At 34.0% G+C, this 12,784-nt stretch overlaps 2 protein-coding genes across 3 annotated transcripts in view; one reads left to right on the top strand and one right to left on the bottom strand.

The window, feature by feature from the left end:
• LOC117931331 (protein SENSITIVE TO UV 2) overlaps positions 1-3,515 on the top strand; it is a 78,288-nt gene extending 74,773 nt beyond the window's left edge. For both annotated transcript variants that reach the window (XM_034852291.1, XM_034852282.1), the window contains exons 11-12: positions 1,475-1,668; positions 2,883-3,515. In XM_034852291.1, the coding sequence (XP_034708182.1) occupies positions 1,475-1,668; positions 2,883-3,147 (459 nt within the window). In that variant the 3' untranslated portion in view covers positions 3,148-3,515. The remainder of the gene's footprint in view (positions 1-1,474; positions 1,669-2,882) is intronic.
• A 2,559-nt stretch (positions 3,516-6,074) lies between these two features.
• LOC117905518 (disease resistance protein RPM1-like) lies at positions 6,075-8,894 on the bottom strand. Its single transcript, XM_034818430.1, has one exon. It carries the CDS (start codon positions 8,892-8,894, stop codon positions 6,093-6,095), a length of 2,802 nt encoding a protein of 933 aa, XP_034674321.1. The 3' UTR covers positions 6,075-6,092.
• Between the last annotated feature and the right edge of the window lie 3,890 nt (positions 8,895-12,784).

Here is a 12,784-nt window from a genome sequence, read left to right as displayed (position 1 = left end):
TCTTGGATTTGTGGGGAAAATTTTGTGGCAAATTTTAATTTTTGCCTCATACTTATTTCTTAGCAGAATTTTGGATTTAATTATACGATGAAGGATTAATAATTGATTAGATTATGGTTTTTGGAAAGAGTAAGTTGATTTTATTAAATTTGAAAAATTGAATAAATTGAATGTTGTTGGATTAGGGATTTGGATATTTGGTTGGAGGTCTATTGTTCATAATTGGTGCTTTTGTGGATTGAATGATTGATTGGATTAAGGTTCTAGGATAAAGGAAGTGGATTCAGACAGTATTTTTTGGTCTTGGATATGTTGAGTGAATTTTTGGTTTTTCTTGACCTTTGTTAATGGTGTTAAGGAACAAAGTTTTGATAAGGGAGGTTGAGTAATATTTGAAAATTTATTTGATATTTGTGTTTCTAAATCTAACCCAGATTGGAAATTGCTTTAGAAGAAAATCACTGCTGGTGGTAACTGAAGAGGAAGAAGATATGATGGGATATCCTTGTACAGTGTTTGCACTAACTAGAGAGAGAAAAAAATTGTTTCTGAACAATCATTATATCCTTTGATACCATCTTGCATTACAATTTTTTCAATATCGCCCAAAACCTATGTTCCATAATTTTCAAAGTTGGATTTTGAGGGGGAGAGAGAAAATGATGTGTTGAATATTGTGAAAGACAGCTTCTTCATCATGGGCTTTGGAGGATACCTTTTGCTAGAGTAAACCTGGCTTTACTGAAGGACAGAGGACTTTCTATGGAATGGTTGTTGTGCTTGGCTCAGTAACTCATATCCTGGATTCTAGCTGTACGGATTCTTCAAGTCATGTTTTGTTTAGTATTTCAAAATGCCACCAGTGGCATGAATTTGGAAATCCTAGAAACTTAAGATTCCTGAGATCTTAACTCATGAACAGGCAAGAAGTTCCAAATCTAGGAATTGGAGAAGTGCAGCCCAGGAAATTCTGGATATGGAATTCTTACTTGATTGTGTTCCTTGTTTCTGTTTCTGTGTGCGTGTGTTTTTCCTGTTTCATGTGTTATCTAGTTTTGTTACGTAAGTTGCTCTTGATGTGATATTGATGAATTAACCACTGTTTTTAGCTTGACTTTGTAAGCATACGCTGGAAATTTTTGGTGGAACCTGTACTGTTGTTTATATGCGCTTTTTCAGATTCATGGTTATTGGATTTTTTCACCACTCTGCAAATTTTGTTTTTAGCTTAAATTCATGATTTGTGCTCCGTCAGTAGCTCATGTGATTTCCTTAGCTTTTTACCTATTGGGATTTCTTGGCATTCAAAGTTTTGTGACAGATAATGACTCTTCTGTGAAGATTTTCTTGGTTTAACAGTCAAGACACCTGAAACTGGTCCAATATTCATTGCTTCTTTTTGTTAGTTGGCTTAAACATTTCTTTGGATTTAATAAAAAACATCTCATCTCAAATAAGTGTGTGCAATTTGCAGGAGTTGAAACTTCGTAGGAATGCCATCATCGTGCTGGCTTTCTTGGCTTCTGGAAAATCTGGCTTTGAAATTCTGTTGGGTCACAAGCTTTCCAAACAAACCAACTTTCTTGTGTTGATATTGCAATTATTGGTCTCAGAGATGGATGTAGAAGTAGGGAAGTCTACAGAGCCACCAGAAATATTCAAAGAGAGGTAAATTAATAATCTAGGGCCTTTAGACGGGTATGCAGATTAAATCATCTTGCAGAAATGATTAGCTTTTGCTTTGTGTTTTTAAATTTTATCTGTTGCATTTTAAAGTCCCCCTATTCATTATTCTTATCACTTTTTTGAATTAAGTTGGTTTTGGAATTTCAAAAAAGTGGTCACTTATGCATATATATATACACACAAAAACACGACAATATTCCTTCATTTTCACAGGATATCCATGCCTCCTATTTGCTGTCTTGTACTCCAATTTCATATTAGATTAAAATGCCATGGTAGCCCATGATACGGCCCTCATGCACAAAGATGATTTTTTCGGATAACTCTTAATTTTTAGGTTTCCTATATTTTAAATTTCTTACTTCTTTTAGGTTTTGTTCCTCTTTTTCATAGTCTTTTTATGTAATGAAATTGATTCCGTTATTGTCCTATGTTTATAGGATTATTAGGTTCTTAAATACCTTGATTTAGTTAGAATTTAAGGACTTGTCATGTCTTGGCAAGAACATAATTATTTTTTTTTTATCTTATTTTGAAAATTTTATTTGCCAGTTTTTATATTCTTTCATTGGAATAAACAAGAACACATTCTAGCATATGGTCATGATGCAGTGGGCTCTTATGAAATAAGCATGTGCCACAAACATGGTTGAGAAATGACAAAAACTACCATATCTAGAACTTGTTGATTTACTTTAAAAAAATGCCAAGTAGATATCCATAGTTTAATTGATTGCAATCGAAGCATATGAAGAACAATAGATGATAGAATTCTGAAAAGATTTCTCAAAAGCCTAATTTTATTGAAGGACTGGATGGGCACCGCATGCCTGAAATTTATAGACCTAGTAATGAAAGAATAGGAAAAGAACTGTAAAGTGATGAGATATGACTATAAATACAAAACTTGAAAGGATAAGAAAACCTAGAAAGTTGGAAATCTTAAAAAATGGGAAACCTAACTTCAAATTGTGATCATTGTTTTTGTGTTCTTGTAGTCATAGATTGGGTGATTTGAGTTGCAGATTGTTCCCATCTAACTCAGTAGAATATAGAAATTTCCTTCAAAAAATTTTATGAGATCTGCAAACTATTTTTTGTTACAACATTGCTGATATATATATACATCGGTTCTTTTTATCATTTTTATTTTATTTTTTCATCTGCTGCTTATATTAGGGCCTTTTTGTACACAGGACATTGCTGATACGTGAAGCACTGATTTTTCTCAACAGACTAGTGTCTAACCCTTCATATTCCACTGCTGTGTTGCGAGTATTAACAAGCAGCAGAGATGTAGCCAGCTTGACCATTGATATTGCAAACAGGCTTTCCCGAGTAGGCCAGGGGCATTGGCAGTCTGACAATGCAGCAAGGCAGATGAGAGAATCTGAAATTGTCGACTTGGCTCGGGTATTTAGAAAAAGGGTTTTCAGTTATTTAGGAGATAAACTTTCATAAAATAGCCCATACAATAGATGAAATGATTTTTGAATGTTTCGTCGATACTGCCAAAAGCAATTAAATCAGGGATGAGGGATTCCGAAGAGTGCTAAGCAATCATCCCTTCAATGGGAAAATTTTGGTCGTTCCTGGCTGAAGCTGATAATATACGCTGCTGCCAATTCTTCAATGAAAGGCATGCATTTTTCTCTAAACTTAGTAGAGTAGTATCTTACAAGGGTACTGGCCCCAATGCTCATATATATATATATGTTAAAAATGCAACTTAAAATGACTCAATTATTGCACTTTTGCTCACGGTGATGTAGTGCATCTTTTTCGCCTGATATTTTAGTGAAAGGTGGTAAATTTGTTGGTATGATTAATTTCAGTCGTTGGGCTAAAAGCCAAGATGCCTTGTGGTTTGTTTGGCAAGTGTTTTCCAAAAGAACAAAAAACATTATGTTTGGTGACCTAGTATTGTTTTATTCTTGGTGTTATCCGTGTTCTCAAAATCCCATTTTCAGATAACATCTTAAGCCCATTTCTCCTGTTTTTTCACTATTTCTAGAACATAAAAAAATAAAAATTAAAAAATAAATAAAAATTAAAAAAGGTTGTTCTCTGTTTTCATTAAGCTTGTTTCTTCATCTTCCTCATGTTTTCAAGTGCATCCCTTCCTTGTGAAGGTCTTCACCACTACCAACACATTCATTTAAGAGAAAATCAACCAAGTGCATCACTTTTGCTGCTTTCAAATCAAAATAATACAACCAAAATAGAAATGTCTTTGGGAAAACAAAGAAGTTTTTTTGAAAAAGCTAAGAAAAGTTCTTCAAAAATACAAAAAAAAAAAAAAAAAAAAAAAAAGAATCCTTAAAGATACAAAGAACAATTGATGAAAAAACAAAGAAAAGTAAAAAAAAAATCAAAAATCCCCTCAAAAGGAAAAGCTCTCAAAACCCATGAGATGAAGATGAAGACGAAAGAAATCCAAATGATTGATGGATTGAGTAAAATGTCTTGGTTCCAATGATATTGCTATGGTGAGAGACATTCGATTCCTCTTATCAGGTGCGGGATTGATGATTTCCCTTTCTCTACTTTTGGCTTAGGCGATTGGGTGTGTTTTGTCTTCTCTTTGCATCTTATCATTAGTATGTCTTTGCATCTGGTCATGGTATGTCCTTGGTGATGTTTGGGCATTGGAAATGAGAAGAAAATTTGACAATATTATTTTATATAATAATAATTTATTATTTTATTTGTGTAATAAGAATATTGAATCAAATCAGATCACATAATGCATTATTTAGGGTAAGGGTAACATATATATATATAATGTATCATATAAATTTTAATGGCATTGTATGATTTGAATAATATTTAGTAATATTATATGGGAGTGATGTATTATTTTATATGCTAATGGTATAATATTATCAAATAATATGAATTTAATGATAATGTATCCAAACGTAGATTTAATAATATGATATAAATTTAATGACTTGAACTTATTTAATTGTAAACATTTTTTTAATAATTGTAATAATATTTTTATAATTTTAAAAAATTTTCAATTATCATATTTTGATATACCTTAAAAAACCCTCTTAACTTAATGATCAAGATCAAAACTTTGAATAATTTGTCACACCTTGAGAATGTCTCCACCAATATATTTCTATTGAGATGTAAAATATATTCCCATCATTTACAATTATTTAAAAACTTTGAAACTAATGTAAATAATTTTAAAAATTGATACAATTGCATTAAATTTTAATAAAGTGTAAATCTAAAAATTATTTATATTTATAAAATCAAGTTAATAGAAGAAAACACTTGATTTGAAAAAACAACTTCCAAATAAGTTTTTATTTTATTTATTTTAACATGGAAATTGATATACCTTAAAACCCTCTTAACTTAATGATCAAGATCAAAACTTTGAATAATTTGTCACACCTTGAGAATGTCTCCACCAATATATTTCTATTGAGATGTAAAATATATTCCCATCATTTACAATTATTTAAAAACTTTGAAACTAATGTAAATAATTTTAAAAATTGATGCAATTGCATTAAATTTTAATAAAGTGTAAATCTAAAAATTATTAGAAAACACTTGATTTAAAAAAACTTCCAAATAAGTTTTTATTTTATTTATTTTATAAAATTGTTTTTTTTTTTAACTCAACTAAATTTTTTTTTAGAACAAAAACTGTTTTTTAGAAGTCAGCATCCAAACGTAATTTTATTTCTAAAAACACTGAAAATTATTTTTAAAAACTGTCTCTCAAAAACTGTTTTTCAGAATTGTTTTTTAAAACACTTCCCAAACGCACTTACTCTCTGAGATGGCTGAACAATTTCGCCCCAGGTACTTTTTCTGAACTTCATTGTGAAGAAGCTGAGACATCAAGGCTCAAGAGGCCTTTCAGCAGTTTGGATTCCACCAAGTGCAGTAGAAAACTCAAATTTATGAGCTGCGTCTTTGGCAATACGCCAACTGGTTGAGAGTGCAAGTACAATTCACGAAGCAGGGAGTGATAGCAAAGCTCAGTAGTATGGGCATGGTGCTTTGGGCTGATGGAGGAATAATCGCTGATTTAAGAGTTATTTAATGAAAATTTTACAATCAACAGTCTCACAAGTTTCAATTTTGGAATATGATCCCAAATTACTTGTAGAAAATGAAATAAAGAAACTAGCTAATAGAATGGAAAGTCGGACAATTAATCAAAAACAAAATTTACGCTTGCTGAAGACATAAGAGTACATACAGTAGTAATTTTAGAAAGTATTTCTAGCCTTTATAATATTTTAAAAATAAAAATTTTGTAAGTATTTCTAGCCTTTATAATATTTTAAAAATAAAAATTTTGTTAAAAATACGATAAACACTTAGGAATCATTATCAAACACACTCTAAAGATAACCGCTCTCAAGCCTCACCTAGAGGCGATATTGCTTCCATTGGTTGTTGACCCAATAGGTGTAACGAACATCTGGGATGTGCTCAATTACAGAATAATCTTCCCCGTTTCTGTCCTGTAGCTTCCCAATAAATTCATTCGGCATTTCAGCAAGATCGAGGGACTTCAGTTGCGTGAGGAACTGAATACCCTGGGGCACCTTCTCCAGCAGTTTACAGTAGAAAATTCCTAATCTTTCAAGACGAGGCATCGCCCCATCCTCCACTGTCACCCGCCTCAGTCTCTCTAGTTTATGGAAATGCAGAATATTAAGCCTCAAGAACCCTGCACTCTTGAAGCATAAGGATTCACCTTCATAAGCATGGCGAAGTTGAAGTTCTACGAGACTGGGCAAAGCTTGAAGGAGCACAAGAGGATCGTCCCTCAAGCGACTCCACCTCAGGCGTAGTTTGACAAGGTTGTCAAGTGAAGATATCCAGTGTGGCATCTTCTCTAGACGCCCCTGTAGCCACAGGCGTTGCAGGAACCTAGGAGGCGAAGACATGTATTGCAGGTCAATCATCTCATCATCTTGTATTGAAGTTACATCCAATGACCGGAGGTTGCTTAATTTTTCAATGGAAGAGCACAAATTCATCCCATCTTCCTTTCTCAACTTGATAATGCCCAACTTCCTCAGTTGCTTCAGGTGCCCCACCTCACTTATCACACCACTGCCCTCCTCTACATCTACAAAACAAAGCTTTTGTAGGAAGGATAGGGCTTGCATTCCCTGGGGTGCCTTGAAACCATAAGTAGAGTGGAAGGGTGAAGAAGTTTGTTTCTCATAACGATAAAGCAGGAGATGGCGGAGCTGATGGAGCATTAGGATCTCTGCTGGCAACTCAGTGACATAGGAATGTTTAAGATCCAAAGTTTCAAGGTTTTGAAGCTTCCCAATAGAGCTTGGGATCACTTTCACCTTGGTTCTCCTCAAGCTCAGGTACCTCAAATTGAATAGATTCCAAACTTCATTTGGAATAATCTCCAAGGGTGCACCTTGCAAATCCAACACCTTGAGCAGCCTAAGACCACCACTAAACAATGTAGGAATGCAGTCTCCGGATGGTAAGCTGAACATGAGCAGAGAACGCAGCTGACCCAGCACCATGTCCTGAGGTACATTTTCCAGGGTCTTATGAACAGCAAGGCGTCTGATCTTTTCAGGCCACCTTACATTTTCTTCATTGGCTATTGCTACCAGGTTTTGGCCTCCTCTTGACTTTGATACTATAATCTCGCGCAAAAGGTCATGGACGCGGCAGGTGCTAACCCTTCCATTTCTAGTTCTGGTAGCGACTTGGACTAAGCTTCTATTGACAAGCTCATTGAGGTAGCCCTCTCCCACTTCTTCTTGGGTCTTTCTTCCTTTTGCTTCCACAAACCCTTCAGCCATCCATAACCGAATAAGTCTCATCCGCCTTATCAGATAATCCTCAGGAAAGATGCTCATGTACAAGAAACATGATTTTAGATAATAAGGCAGATCATTGTAACTGAGTAACAATATTTCCTTCAAGCTATCGAACTTGTTGTTGCCTTCTAGCTCAGCACCAAGGCTGCGATGCACACTCTCCCATTCATCGATGCCGTCCTTTGTTGACAAAACGCCGCTGACCGCCACAATTGCAAGAGGCAAACCCTCACATCTTTGTAGGATGCATTTAGAGATACCCTCCAAATAGGAAGGGCAAGACTCAGCCGGAAATGTCTTTTTACAAAACAAAGTCCAGGACTCTTCTTGAGATAAAGGCTTGAAAGTATAGACATTACCATGGGACTCTTTACAGGCTGTCGAAGCTGTATCAACATTACGGGTTGTGAGCAATACTCGGCCGTCACAATTGCTGTTAGGCAAGGTATATTTTAATGCTTCCCAAGCATGTAAGTCCCATACGTCGTCTAGAATGAGTAGGTACCTCCTTTGTTGCAGGAAGTCTTTGATGGATGCTTTCAGCATTTGGCTGCTCCCCATGTCCACAGAATTGGGCACTGGTTGCCTGATCCCGTCGTAGAGCTGTCGAATCATGTCCTTTAGCAGCTCCTCAGTCTTGAATGATTGAGAAACTGTGATCCACATGTGGCTTTCGAAGTGTTTCCTCACTTCAATATCGTCATACACTTTCTTCACTAGGGTAGTCTTCCCTAGTCCCCCCATCCCAACAACTGAAACCACCTTGAGTCCAGCTCCGCACCCGCCCTTTACAAGGCACTCGATCAGCAAGCTTTTGTGCTGGTTGATGCCCACCAGCTCAGCTTCGTCCAGTAGAAGTGCGTCCCCTCTACGCTCGATATTTCTTGCATTAATGTTCGTAGCAGCAGTAGTAATGGAGCTTGAGCTTGAGCATTCTTGCCTTGCAACATCGGATCTGTAACGGTATCTCCTATGCCCCTCAGAAATATTGATGACTCTGGATTTGATGGCCTTCATTTTATAGGCAATTCGGAGGCGATTCGTCAAGTTGTTGGGAGTGCAAAAGCTGATCATATCAAGCAAACCGCAAAACCATTCCTGTTGGGGATGTACTGCAAGGCGATGTGAGAATTCATCGAGAACATCTTCAGTGTCATAAGCAACATCGCTGACCTGCCTAACCCATACTTTGAGTTCCTCGTCGCTCTCTTCCATTGCATCTGCCACCCTCAGGAAGGCCTTCATGCGCTCTAGTTCATCTCTGATGTATTCAACGTCTCCCCAAACCCGTCTCAGCAGTTTCAACTGTTCCAGCTGTGGTAAGGTTGCAAGCTTGTTGAGTAGAAAGGTTACAACAGACTCCGCCATTCTCTCTTTTCCTTAATTATCTGTGCACAAAAACAGAGGCATACATGGAATGCTCTTTTCAGTTGTTTACATTTATATAATAAACTAACTCATAGGACTCATGTGTGAGGTGATTAAGAAGTAGAGAAGTTTCCCAATCCAGATTAGGATTCTAATACGTCCTTTAGATTACATGACATTGATACGTGACATGCAGTCTACAGTCTACACTACAAGTTTTGACGAGTAAGAAAAGCAAAAAGAACACTAGATTTATTCTACCGGGAATCATTGATCCTGGAGGAGAGCACATGCAAAAGCTTGGTCCCTTTGCTTTTTTCATTTACCCTTTTTCTATCATTTCCTTTTTCACAAGGAAAGTATCAAGAGAAACGAAGGTTTTCTCAGGACGAAGAGAAGGCAAAAAGAGAAAAGCAAAAGCATAAGGCAAAGAAGGCTATCAATACCAATAATCAACAGTATAATTTCATAACCATCAGGGCTTTGGAGGCATGGCTTCTTTTTGTCTTTTCGTTACTTTTTCTTTCCCTACAATATCTTAGGGATTATTTTCAAAGCAATAATTAATTTGTTAGTCCTTTAACTTTGTTCTAGATTGGACCGTTGGGCTTTGGACGTGGGCCTAGAGTTTAGCCTGTTACTTTGTTTAAACTATTAACTATTTGACCCCGTTTGTAAAGTTTGGGCCCACTTGAGCTGATGGCTTGGCTTTTTCCAATTTGACGCGTTTGGCCTTTTGCACCCTTTACCCAACACCCAAGTAATTTACTAATTTCCAAAAGGAAAGTCCTCTACTATTCTTCCTCTTATTCTTGGAATCAACCGGGAAAAGAAAGACCCGAGTAGAAATGTTTCCAAAACTTGTCCCTGTCATTCAACCACACAAAAAGCTATCATTGGTTGAAACTCGAAACACGGTTTTGACGTCAGGATAACATCATAAATATATAATTTATATATTATTAAAATTAAAAATAATTATAAAAATTTTAAAAAGTATATACAAATAATAATAAATAAATAAATATACAACATAAATTTTATTAAAATTTTGACAAGATGTTTTCTATTTGTTGTGAATTGATGAAGTTTCAATTGATAGGTTTTGGATAGGAGTAAAACAATGTATGACAATGAAAAAAAAATTATTTATTTAAAATTTATAATAAATCATCTCTAGAATGGCCAAATATTCTCATTTTTCATTTTTGCAATCAAATTCAATATAGATTAGAAATCAAGAAAAGAAAAAGTTTATGGATCTAAATTGAATCATGACTATATAAACTCTTCTATTAAGATTTAATATAGATGAAATCATGAAAAGTAGATATTTTCTTCCTTGGACCATGTAGGAATTCTTCTTCCAATTGAGTCTTTATGTTCTTGGATGCTTCATAGGAATCCATAACTATTCCTTCACTCGGTTGAGAAAGGTTTATTCCAAGTCAAAAGAACAATCTCTTTCTCTCTCAATTCATTTTTCTTTTTGTTATGGTAATGCAAGGAAAGAAGTAGGAAATCCCGTTGTTTCTAAAGATGACAAAAGGAAGACAAATATGACCCTATACAAAAGGAAGACAAAGTGTCATCAAATTAAATAAAGAAATAAGTGCACTAGTAATTAAACTATAATTACCAAAATAACTAAAAATAGAAAATTTGAAAAGTGAAAAAGTAAATGTCAATTTTTATTAAAAAAAAAAAAAAAGAAAGTATTCAAATATGCTTTGTTAAGTTTCTTAAATATTACTTTTTAATTGAAGAATATTATTGTAAGAGTTGAATTAATTTTTAGGGGTAAAATAGTAAATTAGAAACATAAAATTAATTAAATAAATTTAATAAGAGTATAAAGATCTTTTCACATTAAAAGCCCTAGATATAAATTAAAATTTTTTTATCTTCTCTATTTAAAAACCCTTTTACATGGAGTTTAAAGAGATTAGATAATGTAGGACAGTGAAAGGCTAAAGATTTAGGGGATTAGGATTTAAAGATCAGTTTTTTAAATAAGATTTTAACCTTTAAATTAGTATTTCATATTTGTTAAGTAGTTTTGAATACTTTAAAAAATTCTTTGAAAGATCCCAATTTAGATTAAGATTTTTTTATTTAATTTTTAGATAAAAAAGATTTAAAAATTATGAACATAGTTTGATTTATTGACAAAGATTAAAATGTGTTTAATATCCAAATGAATAGTTGTAAACAAGAAAATAAAAACAAAAATAAATGGAAGAAAATAAATCTTAGATCTTAAAAAAGAAGAAGAAGAAGAAGAAAAGAACAAAAAACATAGATGTTGAGAATAAAAATTAATAAATAAATAAATTGTATGAGGCTTGAGATTGAAAAAAAAAACAATGGGAAAAGGAAAGGGTTGGAGTTTGTACACATAGGGTGTGGGGAATAAAATAATAAATTAATAAAAGTTATGTGAATTTGATGTAGAATGGGGATGAAAGGTAAAAAAGATGTGGCGCGTGTTGTAATTTTGGGCTACTGAACAATAATAATAAAAAAAATAATTACTAGTGGTAATAAGTAATAATAATTGTGTGGACCTCGGTTTTTGGCACGATGCATTCTCACTTAATGTTGAAACTCGCTTTTTTATTTATTTGGCGAAAAATTGATTTTTAGAAAAAAAAAAAACTTGGAATCGTCACTTATTTTTGTTTTATTTTTAAAGGGTAAACAAAATAAGAAAGAAAAACCCCAAGTATGACTCCTTATTTGGAAAAGGTGGTCCGTAAAAAACCAAGTCTAGATTTGGGGGTTAGGTTACTCATTGGGAAGGTACGGTAAGATCGTAGCACCCCTCTAAGCCCCTAAAAATGAGTCTCTACTAAATAAGATGAAACAAGTATGACAATTGATAAAAAAATTAAGGGATACCAATGAAATGATCAAACAATAAAACGAATCAAGAATGATAATAAATAAATGTGGACCCCGCATTTCGGCTCACGCGTTTCCCACTCAATGGTGAGCTCGATTTTATTTCGAAAAAAATTGATTTTTTATTGATTATTTGAAAATGACTTGGAGTCGCCACTTATTTTTGTTTTATTTTTAAAAGGGTAAACAAAATAAGAAAGAAAAACCCTAAGTGTGACTCCTTATTTGGAAAAGGTGATCTGCGAAAAATCGGAACGGGTTCGGGGGTCAGGTTACTTATCGGGAAGGTACGGTAGAGACCGTAGCACCCCTCTAAGCCCCTAAAGTCGGGTCTCTACTAATAGAATGAAGTAATCATGGCAATGGACGAGTAAATCAATGAGTACCCAGAAGAAATCATGCACACGTGAGAATCAAAATATGCTTAGACAATTACCAGAGTGAAAGTAGGTGCGTACCTGGGCAGTGATCCATAAAGCGCTATCAAGAAATGAGGTTAGTGCACAATTAAGGAATAATTTCGAGCATGTCATAGAGCAGAATAAAATCAATTATGCATGGCAATTAAATCAATCAATCCTCAAATCGATCATAAAATCACGTATGTGGGGCCCCCACCAAAGCCCGAATTGATCTTGCATGAATTAATCTCACAAATTCCATTATTCTGAAATTATGAAAATGACATTCACGCTTATATAAAATTAAGAGAAAAAAAGAAGATTATTTGAAAACCAAAGCGGAATTAAAACTGTTCGAGTGAAAACTGGATTTTTGAAATTTATTTGAAAATTGAAGTCCCGAAGATTATCTGATAATTGGAGCCGTGGGAATTGAATTTAAGAATGGGAATTTTGGATATTAAATTCGAGGGAAATTAGAATTTCGGGAAATCGGAAATTAAGTTTAGAAATTGGAACTTTGAAAAAACTGTTTAAAAATGGAATTTTAAAATAAATAAATAAATAAATGGAATAATAATATAA

The sequence above is a fragment of the Vitis riparia genome, chromosome 2, assembly GCF_004353265.1.
Source record: "Vitis riparia cultivar Riparia Gloire de Montpellier isolate 1030 chromosome 2, EGFV_Vit.rip_1.0, whole genome shotgun sequence".
Taxonomy (NCBI): domain Eukaryota; kingdom Viridiplantae; phylum Streptophyta; class Magnoliopsida; order Vitales; family Vitaceae; genus Vitis; species Vitis riparia.
Note: the sequence above shows the minus strand (reverse complement) of the source record. Positions and strands in the feature narration are given on the sequence as shown.

What these genes read in the sequence shown, in the direction of transcription:
- LOC117905518 (XM_034818430.1), bottom strand. Translation starts at nt 8,894, where the DNA reads ATGGCGGAGTCTGTTGTAACCTTTCTACTCAACAAGCTTGCAACCTTA.